The sequence below is a fragment of the Cygnus atratus genome, chromosome 3 (genome assembly GCF_013377495.2).
Source record: "Cygnus atratus isolate AKBS03 ecotype Queensland, Australia chromosome 3, CAtr_DNAZoo_HiC_assembly, whole genome shotgun sequence".
Lineage (NCBI taxonomy): Eukaryota > Metazoa > Chordata > Aves > Anseriformes > Anatidae > Cygnus > Cygnus atratus.
The window spans coordinates 108,833,369-108,850,429 of NC_066364.1; the positions used below are offsets into that span (position 1 = coordinate 108,833,369).

At 45.9% G+C, this 17,061-nt stretch overlaps 1 protein-coding gene across 2 annotated transcripts in view; it reads left to right on the top strand.

The window, feature by feature from the left end:
- Nucleotides 1–252: 252 nt before the first annotated feature.
- CHGB (chromogranin B) overlaps nt 253–17,061 on the top strand; it is a 71,475-nt gene continuing 54,666 nt past the window's right edge. Inside the window, exons 1-3 of one of the 2 annotated variants that reach the window (XM_050709470.1) lie at nt 253–398; nt 1,506–1,615; nt 3,306–3,564. In XM_050709470.1, coding sequence (XP_050565427.1) covers nt 3,402–3,564 — 163 coding nt within the window. In that variant the 5' untranslated portion in view covers nt 253–398; nt 1,506–1,615; nt 3,306–3,401. The remainder of the gene's footprint in view (nt 399–1,505; nt 1,616–3,305; nt 3,565–17,061) is intronic. The other variant, XM_050709471.1, reaches the window with a different exon arrangement.

The following is a 17,061-nucleotide window of genomic DNA, read 5'->3' on the forward strand; positions in this document are numbered from 1 at the left end:
GGCTGCCAAGGCAGCATGCAGAAGGGCTCAGGCAGCAAAATGGTTTGGCATCCAACCTGCTGCTGCAGGACGCCACGCTCCTCTGCCCACCTCACACACAGGAGCTTGGTGGCGTGGTTTGGGAAACCCTCTCCTCGCTGACCTCACAAAAAAAAAATATCAAAACTGCATGTTCTGAGGAAAATCAAACCTTAAACTACTTGATCACCTCACCCCAATACTACCCGTTTTTCACCTATTTTTCACCCCGAACGTGCCCGCCCACCCGCATAGAAGGCCCGCCCGCTGGCAGCCGCGCCTGCCCTTAGCCAAGATGGCTCCGCCCGCTTCACCTCCCCCTCGCGTCGACATGGCGGACGGCCCCCTCGCGTCTTGCCCGGCGTTCGGGCGTGGTGGGGGTGAGTCCCGGCTCCGGGAGGGCTGGCTTTCCCCTTATCGACCCCATTGCCACGTTTTGCTGTCTGTCGGGTGCTGCAGCACGCTTTTCTCCTCAACGGCGGGGGAAGGTTGGGGGGGAATGGACATAAATACCTCAGCAGCCATGGCTTCCCCCCTCGGGGCAGTGGGGGTTGAGGCTCATGAGGTCCTTGATTCCCCCTAGTCCCCTTCAGCTTGCCCTGTGTGGCTCCTGTTTCCTTTCTCTGCAAAGCACCCAGGGCTTTGGTCAGGCTGGAGCAGTAGTTGAAATACTGCATCTCTGCAGGAAAGGAGGAAAGAGACGAGGCTGCTTCAAGAGGGCTCCTGTCCTCCATCCCCCAAATGAGCTGAATGTGGCAGCCGTTAATTCCGGTGCCTCGCACCTCCCACCGTGCCCATCGTGTCTTGTGGATGCCATCTGCCCCCTCTATTTGTGCCAACCAAATGCATTTGTCTGGGAAGTTCCTGGTAGCACCGCTGTGCCCCGGGCTGAGGGTGGTCTGAAGGCAAAGCCAGTTTCCTCTTGGAAGTATGTTTGTCCTAATCATTTGCTTAAAATGTTGAGGCAATGGCAGAGGGTAGCAGACAGGATTTGGTCTCCTGGACATATGGCTTGTATCTGTACCCTGGATTTTGCTGCCCTCTTCCTGGTAAAGGCTTGGTGTAAGCATGTGTTGATATGTTAGTGTTGGTATGGAAGCAGCACTAGATAAACCTGGTGGGGAAATAACCTGTGCATCCACAAGTGGGAGGGAAGGGTGTCATCAGTAGTTTGCTTTACTTCTTTATGGATTTTGAGTAAACAGCTCATCTAGCAGCTTCTTGTAAGGGAAATCTTGGCTTTATTTCTACCATGTACCTGCACCTTTCCAGGAGATCTCCATCACCATCAGAAGATTTAAGGATATTACTGGATATGCTATTTCTGATTCCTAGAAAATATCTTCCTCTCTGCCAGACCTGATAAACAGTGGTGTGTGTGATGACTGTTGACTTCAGCTAGTATATGCCTTTTGAAAGGTCACACCATCCAGTCAGCCTGATCAGCTGATGCAAAACATATAACCAGACTGTTTGTTTCATTCCAGCGAGCTGAGATTTACAAACCACGAAGAAGGAGGGGATACTGAAGCAGTGACAGGCTCTTTGCTTCTGGCATCTGTCCCAGCTGACTGCTCCAACATCAGTGCTGTTCCAGGTATGGCACAGGGGTAATAGTGCGTCTCTTCGTGCGTCTGAAGGCCCAGGGCTGAGCTGAGATCTTGTTTGTCCTCACAAATGAAGCTCTCCATCAGTTCTGGAATTAGAACAACTGCAGCCTTGGTTTACATTTCCTTACACGGTCAAAGTGCACTCTGAAGTTGGTGAAGAAATGGAGGGAGCTGATCTAAGGGAGAACTTGGGGGGAGAGGGTAGTGATTAGTTTTAATTGGGAAGAACTGTCTGGACCTGATCATCACATGGCTGCCCATGTTGTCAGCCCTGGTGTGGCAACGCAAGGAAAGAGGCCAGCAGAGGCAGCTAACAGAGAAGGCCAGAATCACAGCAGCCCACACATATCAATGTCGGCCTCAGGCTTCTGTGGTACTACACCAGCATCTCCTCTTGCTATAATCTCCCATTTTCCCTTGGAGGGATAGAGTTGTGGGTGTTTTGTTTGTTTCAGACCAAGGAGTGAATTAGACTTCTGTAAAGTATTTACGTATTTAAAAAGTAGCACCAAGCAGTAAAACAAATTGGAGGTACATTTCTTCTCTGTTTTCCTTATGCATAGCTCATCAGTGATTTGGGGCGAGGAAAACCTTGTCTGTAAAGAAACTGGGGGAGGATTGTGTCCTTTGTTTTGTTTTTAATTTTCCACTCTGTTGTCTGTGGAAAGTTTCCATGAATGCACTGACCTTGCTTGTCCCTCCAACGCAAGGCAGCTGGGTTCCAGTATCACAGCCAACATCTTCACTCTGTTCATTAGCAGGTTGGTCAGCATTCTGCAAAGGTCAGAGGTGTGTCTTAGCTACAAGTTTCTTCAGGACAGAAGCACCTGAGGAATTTATTTTTTTTAAATAAAAACCTCATGGGGTTATTCACTTCATTTTTTCAATGCTTGTTACTTCTAGGGGTTTCTTTTGCCCCTGTGACTGTAGCATTTATCACTGTTACAAAACCCCTGAGATAAAATTAAGAAAGCAGCATATTTTGTTATAAAAGAGGAAATAAATGAGAGTCTATAGGGTCCTGATCCATTGCCTGTCCGCTAGATCTGGTTTCTCTGCCCTATTGTTCTTTATCAAGATAGCACAAGGATACAGCTGGTGGAGGTGGCAGCGCAGAGACACAATCTGCTTTTTTTTTTTTTTTTTTTGTATTACATATAAGTAGACAAGACAGATGATGGAAGGAAAGTGGGCAAAATCTCCTGCAGTCTCTGTAAGAGCTGGGAACTAAATTCACATCTAATGAGAAACATTTTTGTTCTGTCCTCGTTTTTTTTCCCTGTGAAAAGCGTCATCTGTTACTTAAGTGAGGGAGAAGAACAAGATTTTAGCTCACATTTACCTCACTCAATCTCATTGTCATTCTCACTGTATGTGCTTAAGTGAAGCTCCTGCCTGAAAGTCTTGCTGGCATGAGGCCTTGCAGCAAGGCCTAGGTCAATTCCTATTTGGTGTTGCTACAAGTGTAAGGCTGTAGTAAATCTCTGCTGTGAATTGACTCGGTACTGTTCTAGAGCTGGAGCCTGACTCTGTACTTCTGGGAAGCCTCTAAGAAAGCCAGATATGTTGTGGGCTCCTAGTATCCAATATAGGGCTGAGGGGTGTGCTTTTTTTTTTTTTTTTTAACTTGCTCTTTTCTTAAATTTAGTACCAATACTCTAAAACAGCTTTTCTCAGCTCACAGAGCAGTACAGAAATGCCAGATCGTCTTTTGCTCAGATTTCATGCTCTAGAAACACTGCTCAATCAACTCCGTGTCTCTCCAGCGGGACCATGGAAGGAAAAGAGACATCACCAAGCCGTCACTCGGAGGAGAGCAGTATATTGGACCTACCCTCTGTTTGTGACCTAGCAGAGATCTTCCAGCCTCCAAGCAGCGCTGAGAGCAGTGAGGAGCCTTTTTGTTCTCTGGATACTTTTCCCTCTCCACTCCCAGGTAACAGCTTCTGCCTTCTCACGTGGTCTTTCCTTATCCAGTGCATTATCTGTGCACGTCATTGGAGTGAGTAACAGTGGTCTGTTACAGGTGTATCTGCCTTGTCTTAAAACACGGTTTACCAGAACTACAGTCCATTCTAGCTTGACAGATGCAATGTACATTGTGGGTTGATGAGACATAGGAGAGCAGTTCAGAGGATGCTCTCAGCTGCTAATGTTTTGATGACACTGTTTTGTGTGCTCTCAGAGGAAGAGGATTACTTGAACAAGCCCACAGAGCAATCCTACAGTCATCAGTAGGAATTGCTGTCTCAAATTACTATTATTCAAGATAAATTCTTACCTTATGCTCTTCATGTGCTCACCACGTATCTTCCACTAGTGAGCTCAAGACATGGCCTTTGTAGCCTGTTGCTTGAATAATGCAAGAGAGAATGTTTGCTTGTGCTAAGACACGAATGTGATGAGCTGCTTCAGTTTAGCTCCTGGGAGACAGCAGTTTCCTTATTTGAAGGGGGCTGATTTCTGCAGAAATAGCATTTTAGACCAGCCACTACTCCGGGTTCTCAGGAGTAATGGCATATATGAGATCAACTGATGTCTGGCACGTTCTGATTACTACATCCCTCAGCCTCACCGGTGTGAATAGAATATATGTCAAGAAGTGTTAAATCAAAATGCAGTGGCCCAGTGACACTTCTGCCATATATTCGTACTGGCTGGGCTGAGGGGTGTAGTAATTATGTTTAATGTTGTGTGTGAATCTGATTGCAGATAATGTGAGAAGATGTTTTGTCAAGGCAAATCTGCAGGCTGAGCAGGTGTAACATGGCTGATAATATTTCTGATTACTTTGTAGTTTTAAGTAGTGTAAAAGTAGAGTTTGGCGCCTTGTCATTCTCGGGCACCAGGTGGCTTGTTTTGGCCGTGCAGAATCAAGAATTCTGCTTGGAATTAAATGCATGAGGTTTTTTTTATTTTTTTTTTTCAGTGGGGATACTGCTATTTAGGATGCTAAACAGAGCAGCAGTGGGATCTACCAAACTAGTCTAGCTCAGTCAATGTTCACTACTTGCTTGTGCAGTCATCTTCACCTCTAATTGTGGGACATGCAGAACCTGTAAGAAAATCTGCGAATACTAGATACCAATCTTTACTTGGTTTTCCGGTGCGGACCAGGAAGTCACATGTCTTAGGCTACTGTTGCAAATTTTTCACAGTAAAGCCATGATCCATATATCATTAGAGGAATAATGAGTCTGCTTTGAGGCTTTGCATTACTTTTTGTGAATCAGTGTGCTGACCGCCGCTACAAAGAATGTCCTGAGCAAGCCTTTTTCCTCTCTCGTGAGGGTGGGGAAGTTCCTGTAATGGTGGGACAGGCTGGAGGGCTTTTGTCTATTCAGATTTCCCAAGCCCTGTGTCACAGGTATGAAGAAGTTCTGGGAGCTGAGACAGTTACCACAATATGTAGGGCAGCTTAATTGCTCAAACACCCTTTAGTGTGTCTTGGGGCATCTGGACTTGATTGCTCTGATGAACGGGATGCACAGAAGAACGTTATGACCACTCCTCAGTCCTAAGACTGGGCTGGGGCATAGTGGTGACGTTTGTGGAAATGAAGATATGCAGCCTGCAGCCCAGATGATAGCATCGGGCAGGTTGTTGGCAGTGTGGAGTATGTCGCTAAAGCTTGGTACCAGGGTATGCTGCAATGCCAGGCCCTTCACCCTTGCTGTCTCCAACACCCCCTGCTATTTTAAAGCATTCCAGATGTACTGAGAAGGACAGAATGGGCTTATGAGCCTTCTCCTTCATCGCTTGTTTTGGAGACCCCTCACACCTGAAAAAAAAAAAAAACCACAATTGTGGTAACTGTGGGATGCGCACTGTGGAATGGTTCCTTACCTTGTGCTCCTGGTAGTGAAATAACCAAGTGTCACATCATACCCAGTTCATGCTCTGAACATCCCAGTGCCTTTATAACAGTGTCAAACTGTTACGCGTGCCTGCTGAAACTCTTTTTTGATGCCACCTCAGCTGTCTAATCCATTGTGTTTGGTCAGCGTAGCAGAAAAAAGCAGGAGTCTTAAAAACAATCTGCCTTTGGCAGACTTTCTTGGACAAGCAAATTCTGTCTTGGGAAAGGAAGCTCCTTTGCTTGTTTGTATTTTCACATTGGGAAAGGAAGCTCCTTTGCTTGTTTGTATTTTCACATTGTAAACTGCTGCTGTGGCAGGAAATAAATGGGGTTCCCTTGTGGCTATAGCTTGCACCCCTATAAGCTATGGGATCAGAAGACCGTTCTGGGGCTTGGACAGTATGGGTAACGGGTCTTCTCATCAGACTTGAAAGAGTATTTTAGGCATGGGGATCTTCCTCTGATTCAAAAGCACTTCCAAAAGGCCATTAGGTCTCCGGGAATGTGACAGCTTCCTTAGCAAAGAAGCAGAGTGACAGCACAAGCTGTGTTATCTGACATCTGTCACGAGCCAGACTGAGACTGACCAAAATATTGTGCCATCCCAGCCCCGGGAGTCGGAAGTGAACATGGAGGTATGCCTGCTGCCTGAGTCATTAGTAATTGATCTTATTAATCTGGAGAGTCTGCATCACCTGTGACAGCAGAAGGTGGTTCCCATTAGTCAGGGAAACAGGGCCTCATGATAGCAGGTATCTCTAGGCAAGAACAGAGCAGTCCTGTGGAAAAACTGCTGAATATCTAAGTTATGGATGGATGAATGGCTTCAGGACTAGTGTGGGAGTGAGGGCTGTGTTCTCCTAACAGATAAGCATGCCTTTGGCTGACTGTTGTTGTGAGCTCAAGAGTTTATGTAGCTGAGAAAATCAAATTGGATCGGTGAACTTTTGGTATGCTTCCTTTTTTCTTATACCCCCCCCTTACGCTGGAAAATAATTAAACAAAAAAGAAATGCATTATTTATGGTGTTTCTGTTCTGCATCACTCTGCCTGTGTGGCTGTTGGCTAGAGCTCGTGGTCTTGGGGAGGGATGAGCCTCCTCGTGTGTCCTGTAGCTTCTCCTTTGGTCTCTTTGTCATGAAAAGTTGTTGGAAAGATCTGTCCTTAGGAGAATGGGTGGGTAGAGGGGGTCACCCGGTGGAAGGGAAAGATGGGCGGAAAATGTGGTGTCACAGGAACGAAGAAAATAGAGGAAGGGTGACAGTAGAAGGGGAAGGATGGCAGTAAAAGGGGAAGGAGGGATTCTGAAGCAACTGAGTAGAGCAGGGAGACAAATAATTCGCTGTGTGATTGGAGAGGCTCGTGTATGTCTCAATAATGGCTAGATCTCAGAAAAATGCCCGTTTGGGGGATAGAGGCTTCCAACCTTTAGTTACCCTCTCCAAAGTCACTATTTCTCTTCTTACGGTTTGCTTCGTGTTTGAGCCCACGTGTTGGTTATTTTCCACGGGCTCCTGTGAGCTCTCTAACACAGCAAGGATCCCAAAGCGGCCCTGCTTCTTGCTCCTGCTCCATCCTTAGCGCTGGCACTGCTACTCAGGCAGCCACACGAGGAGGCAGCTCAGGGAATCGGTCCACAATTGGCAGCCACGGGAATATTTGTGTGGCTGAGATGGGGGGGACAGCTGTTCTTGCTGGCAGCAGCACAGGAATATGACAAGACGGAGCAGTCAGCAGCGTGCCCTCTCTTTCATGTGGGGTTACAGCCTTCCCAGAGTGGTGGCTTCTGGAAAAAGTAACGTTAGGGCATTAATCGCTTCTCCCTTGTGGGGAGCCGGGCTGTATGTTCCTTTTGATGGATGTTGTTCCCAGGCTTCCTTCAAACACAGGCTGTTCTTAACTACTAGTGAGGGCAGGGGGGAAACGGCGCGGAACCGAAGAGCATTTCTCTGTGGCCTGGATCCAGAAAGGCTTGGGTGGAACTGGTGAGTCTGAGCCGTGGCGCTGCTGGTGCTACTGTGCTAAAATCCTGAGGAGGGTAAACCTGAGCATGATGATATCCCAGTTTTAAAAATAAAAGCAATCATGGTTTTTGGACTGTTTGGGTTATGTTTTTTAATTATTTTTTAGCCAACCAAGCACGTGTTAATCAAGGCAGAGATTTCCAGACTAACTCAGCTCTCTAGGCAATCGTGAGTTCTCTGAAGAAACGCTACACATACCCACTGAATTTACATGCTTAGTTTTGCAGCGAGTTGTGGTGTCTTTTATTAGCAACCGAGGAGTCACATTAATGTCAGTGCATGTGTTTTGATGTGTCCTTAAACGCTCTCCCCTGTTTACCATGTCTACCTGCCTGTCAAGAGTTGCTTAATCTCTTTCGCAGAGCTGGGTTGTGTTTACTGAAGAAGCCTGGCATGGTTTGTGCTTTTTCTGTACGGGAGTTGTGCACAAGTGCTGACGTAGAAGCTGAAAATGAAAGGAGCAGGCTGTACTTTTCATGTCAGCAGCAACCTTTCAGGGCTGGCACTTGACGGGTGCTTGGAGATAGAGTTCAGCCCAGAACTCGGTGTATTCATTCATTGTTTGGTACAGAAATTACAGCTTGGCTGTTCGAGCCACCACTGTTACCAAAAGTAGCAGAATTTCCAGAATGGTTTTTTGTCTGCCCTTGCTGAGGACAGCCAGAAGACTGAAGACCTTTATATAAGGTCTCATTTAAGAGGTCAGTGTTAGCTTTTTGTATCCCAAACATATGTGATCTTTTGAATCACTTTCAGAAGGAGCCACAGCTGTGCTAAAAAAGGCTTTTTCTTGTATTCCTGGCTGCCGTAGTTAGATACAGAAACTTCTGCCAGTTTCCCTTTACCCCAGAGACGCAGACTGCCCAAAGAGTATCTTGCTTTTTGGCTTGATGTGAAGATGAAGCCGAGGGTACTGTACAAAGGGGGTTTGTGCTAGTATGAAAAGTCATCGTGGACTGCAGGAAGATAACGTTCTCCCACTTGCAAATACACTTTCGATTGAACTGTGAGCCCAAACACCTTCAGAAATAATTGTTTTTTTTTTCTAGGTGGATGACCTGTGCAGAACTGCTTTTGACTGGCTGAAGCTTGTGGCCCCTGTTTTGAGAATTACTGGATTTTCATCGGTTATGCTTTGTTTCCTGCTGCCCTCTAGTGAGCAGTGTTACTCATTTACGGTGCTACCAACCTTACGTGCTTGGAGCTGATGGGCTGATGACTTTTTATTTTGGTTTCACCTGGTGCAGATGTATGCTGCTGTAGCGAGCTCAGTCCTGTGGTAGCTGTCTGCCACTGAGAAAAGGTGCTAACCAGTTCCCAAGGCAGATGTGGGAATACTTCTGAGGAGTGTCGGATGCTCACTGTTTAGTGCATGGTCCTTGGTATAACGTGGCTTATTTTGCCAGTAGGTGAAATATTTGTTTTTGTCTGGAAAAGCCTTCCTACATCTGTCTATTACAATTACAGCCATACCAGGATCTGAGTCTGTTATGAGAATGAAGAGTCTTTAAAGCTTCGTGGTTACGCTGGTTTTTGGGTGCAGCTGTCATTTCTTTGCCTTCCCAAAGGTTCTGTTTTTAGCAACTCGCTCTTCTTTTATCCCTGATACTGGCGTAAGCATCAACTTATTTGTCAAGATAGGTGATTTGTTTAGCTTAGCAAAAGCAAAAAAGCACCCATGTTCAAGCAATAATGTGTACTTGTTTATTTATGATTTCTAACCACGTACACTCAAATATAATCAAAATATTAGATTTTTCTTAAAACCCTACTCTTTTCAATAGAAAGCCATGGTGAAATGTTTCAGATCCTAATAATTTTATATAGACCTGATGATCAAGTGGGGCAGATGCTCAGCTGATGTGAATTTATCCAGCTCCTCTGAACTCGTGGCCAGGCCCACAGGTGTGGTAACTCTGCAGCTTCGGTGAGCTTGGCAGGATTAACTCTGTGGCACGGTTGTGTTGAATATTGAACGAAGCTGCAAAGTAGAATTCATGCTACGTGACATAAAAGGAATACAGGGGAACTGCATGACACAAAATGAAGTGCTCAGCACCACTCTGAAGGTCTCTACGTCTTTTGTAAATTAATTTTTCAGGCATGTTATATAAAGCATCCAGCCAAAAATAAATCCTGGATGAGAAAAAGCTGGTGCTTTATTCTGCACAGACTGGAGAAGAAAACTAATCCTATTTTAAGGAGAATTAAAGCACTCTCTTTATAAGTAAGGGAAGAAGAACTGGGGCACATGACTTGCCTTGTAGATTTCAGTGTCTCAGGGTACATCTGTGTTCTGTGAAAATCAGCTGGTTTTGCTAAACCATTACTAATCAGAAATCAAGTACAGAGGAGTGCTTTGGTAAGGAAGACAGGGAGTGCTGCTCACACACTGAAGTTCTCTGATTAGATTTTGGGGTTCTGTGCTTCAAGGAAAGCTCGGAGGTTTGGCTGTCAGAGGTGTTGAGGAACAACTGTAGTGCAACTGGTGCTGAGGTCTGAAGTTTTGTATTGACTTATTTGGAATTGCATCTTATGCTCAGAGTGAGTTTTATTCAGCTACCCATCTATTTTTGTCTTTTTTTCCTCCAGAATTAGAGGATTTTGTAGGTTTGCTCTTTAGGCCCGGAGTTTCAGCTCCGTAAGTGTTGTTTGTTTCATTTATCTTTTTCAATTACATGTGTAGGTTAACGAAACCCTTTCTAGCCTCTCCGTGTACAGGAAAAATCAGAAGGGGTTGATTTTCAGTATTCCCATTAAACTTTACACGGCAGAGTGGTAGAAGATTTCGTTTCCTCCCTAAAGCCAATTCTAAGAAGTTGCTGATCAATTTTACGACTGGGTGCTATTCCTTGTACTGAGAACTGCTGCGTGGTGACTGCAGAGCTGGGTGCTGGTGGCCCATCCCCACTGCAGCTGTAGGAGTGGGCCTGACCTGTAAGAAATTGCTTACTTAATGAATTGCCTTTTGTCCCTCAGTGTGACAGACTATTTGTGGAAGGTGGTGGGGGTGCTGTCTTTTAAAGTTGTATGTATGCATGTGCTTGTGGTGCTGGATTTACAGCTTCAGACCCGGAGGAAATTGACAGGTAAGGACTGATCCAGAGCTCCGTGCATCTCCCAGCTGATGGCAGCTACTGCTGGTTCGGGTCTGCAGAGCACAGCCCTGCCAAGAGGCTGTGGTGTCTGGTTCTTGCCCCTGTGCATCACTTGGGTGGCTGGTTAGCTCTGTGGGTGAAGGACTGTGCTGTGCTCTGAAGCTGTGTGCTGCAGAGGACAGGGTGTCTCCGTCCTTCCTCTAGGATAACAGAAGAGCCCAGCTGTGCACCTCCCTGAGCCAGGTACAAAGAATTGTTCTCTTAAACTTTTGAAGGAAGTTCATTTAGTCCTTGTTTGGCCAGAGAAGGTGAAACAAGGTGCAGGGCAGGGAACAGTAAGTACTCCAACAGAACCAGCAAGGCATGAGTCAGGTTATACGTTAATCCCATTCACCATTGAGAACAAGCTGTGTTTCTGAAGTAGCTTGTAACTCTGGGTTATTTTCCAATTTTAAATGTAAAGTGCACGTGTCACAAAGGTGATGTGGGGTGGTTGTGGTGCATCGTGTGATCTAGAGCCCTGATGTCGAGCTGCCAAATGTGCTTGTACGAAGCAAGCCTTAGGAAAGGGATGCATGTTTCTGCATCCCTTACGCTACTAAAATATCTTTTCAGTGATGCTTTTGTTTTCCTGTGTGCAGAAGTGTGTGGGGTTATTTTATTTTTTTCAGACACCATTCACTTTGTGGAAATTTCTCTTAAATGTTTCCAACTCCTCATGTGCGAGTGCTGAGCCACCTTGCTGAGAAGACATGAGGTGTCAGTCTGATTGAACAGGCCTCACACAAGCGACCTTTGGATTTATGCAGGTTGGTCGGTTAGAGTTGATGCACAATAGAACGGGCAGCATCTTGAAAGCATAAAATGCTGAACAGGGTAGTATGAGAGCGGTCAGAGCGGAGATTGTTCGAGTGGTACCTTGTCTTCAGCAGCAGGTACCAGTGCTGTTGGAAGAGCAGGGCAAGCAGAAGTGATCCTGTCCCTGCAAGCCTGTAGCTTGCCAGGACTCCTGATCTAGGAGCCACAGACATGTCACTGTGTCCTGATTAATGGGCCTTCATGGAATTTGTCTGACTTTTTGTGGACACCACCTGACCTTGTGGGAGTGGGGCTGTGGGGGAGCACTGGCTTTGTGTCTTTGACTTCCTTGGCCCCCCTGAATCTCCTGAGTTCATACAGGTTGAGAAACGGTGAATGATGGCTGCTGTTTCCTTGTCCAAACCATTTGTGATCTTACAGACATCATACAGTTTCTCTCTGCAGAATTCTTCCCAGGTTAAAGAAGCCTAGTGTGTTAGATTTTTATGTCACAGAAAAGCCATCCTGTGACTTTAGCTATCTTTGGTCTGTCCCTTACTGTGTCCTTTCCAGCTTTTCACTGATCTTGTAGGGACATGGGGCAAGAACTGTGCACAGTGCGATGTCTGTGACATGGCTCAGAGCAACCTATCAAGGTGCTGTGGTCCTTGCTTTTAGGTCTTTGTGCATGGTTTTGCTTGGTGGTTTTATTGCCTCCCTGCTTTGGTAGCTGTGTTAGAGGAAGGAAAAGTTTTCCTTGCAGGGCACTGAGCTGTGCCTGAGTTGATACAGTGATCTGAAAAAGGTGCTCTCTTGAAAGGTCTCTTACTGGCTGGTAATATAAGTTGAGGAGCTCTGCAGGTAGGTCAGAGTTGTCCTTTTTGCTCTTTTTCTGGTCTTTTTGCTCACTGCAGTCTGCTCACATGCTTTGCTCTCTTCTTTCCTTCCCTTGTAACATCCCTTGCTTTTGTGCTTTCACTCCCTGGTCTATTCAGTGCTAACTCATGGTGTTTTTTCCCCTGACATTCCTCCATCGTGTGTGCATTGCCATGAACCTGCCATCATCAAAACAGCATGGAAATATTTACTCTGTCAGCCTATAATTAAAGATTAGAAATCCTAAATGCCATCCCCTTACCCTCTGCTGTGTGCTCGGTCTTCAGCTTGATCCTAAGTCAAGTGTTAGTGCTGGATATTTGTTTCGGGAAACTTCATGGCTTTTATTGGCTTTACTTCCAAAGCCCTGCTGGCACAGTTTTCAATAAGATGTTTGCTCAGCACACGCCTTTGATGTTTGCTGTGCTTGTAGTCCTTGTGTTTTCCGAGGTGCTTTTCTGGTTTTTCCTGGTTATAAGGCTCTAGGGTCCGGCTTAGGCTTTGAAATCGCAAAACGAAAATGTGAAGACAGTGATTTAGTGATTTACAAAGGTCAGGCAGGCCTACGAGCCAGGTTCAGGAAATTAAATGTGATCCTGCTTCGGAAGCAAGCGCAGGGATTTACTGAATGTCGAGTGAGGAGGGCAACCTGTACCTGTATAAAATGCCACGACAGCAAGCCATTATTGGTGTGCGTTTCAGAAAGGAGGCTGCGTGAGGGCTGTACCTGCTTTCAGGTTGCAACGCAGCTAATTTCATGATCATAACATGCATTTGCAGCTTTACTTAAAGCTCCATCTACTGGAGGCGAATGACTATGGATGCTTTCCCTTGCACTGACAGCAGCCTGGCTGTCAACTATGGATGATCTAATTCATAAAGAGGGCACACAGGGCATATGCAAAGATATATACGCATATATATGTGTGTGCGTGACATATATTAGGTCTCATTAATCTTTTACCAGTTCTGTGGTGTGAGAGGGGACCTGGCTGACTTGCTGCTGCTGCCAGCTGCGCCGTCAGTGCCAGATAGAGAGGCACACAGAGCTGCGTCTGCAAACCTCGGGGACTGGGGGCTTTTCTTTTCATCTCGCCTTGCTCTGTGGCAGTGGTGTAATAGTCCCCGTGGGCCTTTTCTCCCTTATCTTTATCTAAACTGTCATTCCAGTCCCGGGCTTTTATTTCTCTCATTATAGCTATCTGTGTTTGTCTATTGCTGTGACCTAATCGAATTCCAGCTGCAGTAATTTCATTATGGCAATTGTTGCTCAGGTGGCTGCAAGGCAATTTTGTACATATGTATGCCAATGCTATTTTATCTTCTCGGACTGCTTAGTGAGCCTTAGCTGTTTAAATAAGGAATTAAGTCCTGGACATAAATGACAGAGAATGAGACTTCGTTCAGTTCTTTATGAATCATTTTCTATCCTCTGAAGTGCAAATGTGGACTTCTTTGAGATGGAAAATTGTAGGTCAGGAGCAGAAGCCACCGAAGCGTGTTTTTTACAGAAGAACGAGAGCGAAGTTTAGGCTGTATAAAGCCTGTGCCTTTCAACTGTCATTTGTAACCACTGTGCTGCCATTAAATATTGTGGGGGCACATAAGAACTTCTAAATAAAAGAAGACCTGAATAATTATTATCGACAAAGATCCAGGCTGATACCAGGCCGGGATGGTAGCCAGATGCTCCTGGCTATGCAAAGCTCTAGAACACAGTGCAGACGTGGCCAAAAAGCTCATCCTTGTTTTGGGTTCCTCCTTAATGGATGCTTCCCTGTTCTGTAAATAGGTTTTTAGCTGAGTATGTAGTACAGAGTTTCTTCTGTGTTGAAGACTTGTTTTTTTGCAGTCCTGCTCAGCTTTTCCAAAATCACTAGATCTGTTCCTTGGAGTCACCAGTGGAGGTGGATCTGTCCTGGAGCAACTGGAGGCCAGACGTTGGCAGCGGACTGATGCTGCTGGAAGGAGCAAAGCGTTTACTGAAGTTAATGGTCACCCAAAAGACGAAGGTCCACTTGGGATGGCTGCCCTCCCTACACTGAGCTCCCATCTGAAACGAGTTTGTTTATAAATGATCTTCAGTTGGGCTCCAAAATCTTCAAGGAAGCACTTGATGTATTAATGCATCTGTGAGGCATCTGGTATGTTTCTGGGTAACCAGCATGGAAGCCGTGGCCTAGAATGGTTTTTCAGCTAGCAAATATCATTTCTTGGCTAGTTCCTCAGGAGCACGACTCCAGAATACGTTAACATCAGTGATCCCGGTGTTGTGCACTGTTGTTCTTCCATGCATTTAATGCCTAGCTGCATGGAGGTGTTCTGAATGCTCCAGAGTGGTGGAGTCTGGCGCGTCATGGCATGAACCTCTGGCTTGTCACAGGCAGGGAGATGGGGCTGGAGATTCTTGTTTCTCCTGTGCCATCAGATTCCCTTGAATTTTATAAGAGAAATGCCTTGCCTTGCCTTGCCTCACCTGCTTGATTTTGCCCAGGGACTGATTTTACCACCTGCTCCTCACTCAGGCGAGGAGCTTTGCACAGGCAAAGAGAACCATTTCTTCACGTGGTTTGGATGGTCTTCACATGGTTAGGATGGAAAGCCCTCTTTCAGAGAGTCTCATCTGCATCCTAGCCTGACTCCATCCCTTCAGCAATATTGTGGCTCTATGCAGGGATGCTGAAGTGTCAATAGAAAGGATATGGGGTGAAACCAAGGGCACAATTCAGGAAAGGGAAACAGGAAATTCAAGTATCTGTGAGGTTGAAGGAGAGGTGGATCCTATGGAAAAGGGGTTTTGTTGTTTAATCTGTCTCTAGGTTTGATTCATTTTTCTCATTATTTCAAAGCCGAGAAGCTCTAGGAACAATCCTGATGTTACTTTTGGTCAGGAAGGGCATGGGAAGGCTGAAAGCGGTGATGGAGGGAATATTTTACACGTCGGTGGGTGCTGGCCAGCACTTCCTCTTTCCCTGTCACCTTGGGGGACACCATTTTAATTGCAGCACATTTCTTTGCTACTGGGGAGAAAAGGTTTTTCTAAGAGAAGCATCTTTTGCAGGAAGCGACTTCAGTGGAACTCCAATTTTCTTTAACGACTGGGGAGGAGTGGATACAAAGCAGTCCTGAGCCTGTAAGTCAGTGGAAGCCTGTGCTTTTTGTAGTGGAGTGCTACAATGGTACAATGACAGCAGCCATGAAACATGCTGGTGTACATGTGAAAGTTTCCAATCACTTTGCAGCGCAAGAGTTGCTGTACAACTGAAACTTTTCCACCAAATCTTTTTTTTTTTCATTGAAGAAAAAATGAAAATTCATACCTTGAATCCTTAGGCCAGTGAAATAGCTGGACAGAGTTGTATGGCAGTGTGACTGCTCCTGTTTCTGTGACGCTTTATGGGATCATTTTCTCTTTATTAGTCATTTTTGTGGGGCTCCTAAGATGTTGGTTCCTTTCTTTTATAATATAGCTGCTCTTTGCAGCGTGGCGTTTTGGTCTTGTTGCAGTGCAGATACTGCAAAAATGACCGAAGACACGTGTGTCTGCCTTGAGCAGTCAGCAATGACAAAACATGAAGTGGCTGTGATAACCTTGTTATGTAAAGCCAGCGTTACCATTCCCTGCTGTCTGCAGAGCGTACTTTGGTCTCTCAGCTTGTCAGCTGCATCACTCCGTGTGTGGGTGGCGAAGTTCTGCGAAAACAGCTTAAAATCCCAATTTAAATCGTGAAGGATGTGTCTGGTTGGGACAGAACAGTGAGAAAGGGCAAATTGCCTTGGAAAGCCATACTGGAGCCATCCCCAGCCAGCCAGCTTATTCCTCTTGTGTGCCTGGCACAGGTTAGTTTGGGCATTTGGGGGCACAGTGCAGCTGCATCGGCCTGAAATGCAGCTCTGCCCCCCCGTAAGGATGCTGCAGGGCTTCCAGTTTTCTCTGAGCTTCATGCAGCGCACATTTGCTCAGACGCTTCGGGGTGCATCACCTGTGGTCCAGCTCTGAGCAGCATTTGTAGTTTAGAGGGAGATTTAATACTCTAGTCATATGCTTAGATAACAAATGTGAATCTTCAAGTCTCTTTAAAAAGCTGTTGTTTCCATTTTTGTTCTCTTAAACTTGCTGGTTTGCTGGCAGTGCCTTTCATTTCTGATTTTCTCCAGCGTGTGCCTTCTTGACGGATGCATATCTTAGCTGCCCTGCACCCGGCCTTGCTGCTCCCACGGAAAAGCTTTGCCTTCTGCTGCACCCCGTGGAAAGGCAGAGGTTTGCATCGTGCCCCATGTTTGAGCATGTTTATGCGTGAGTTCCTCCCACTCTGCCGCTCCTTTTATGTAATCCGTCATGGTTACTGCTGAGATAGCAAACAGTATCCCGGAGCTGCATAAATAAATAATCAGGGATGTTCTTTTATTTCCAATTTACAGGGATAGCTTATGTAAGCAACATGTGCCAGAGCGCCATGTGCTGAAATACGGGTGTCTCTTGAGCTCATCTGAATGTCGGTGAGATAAGCTATATGAGCCTACGTGAAGTACCTGCAAGACCTGAGCTTGTACAGTAATGAAGGCTGTCTCCTTGTTACTGTATTGGCAAGATTTTTACTTTGTTTTTTTAAAATCCCCCCCCCCCCCCCCCAGTCTGTTTCTAAAAGTAGAGAATTTTGCCTTGTGGTTTGTCAGTCACATATCCTGTTAACACAAAACACCTTGGAGGACCCCCCCCAGAGGCCTAAATCTTCTGTATCAAGCTCAGCCTTTTTTAGGCATCTGTTAAGCAATCA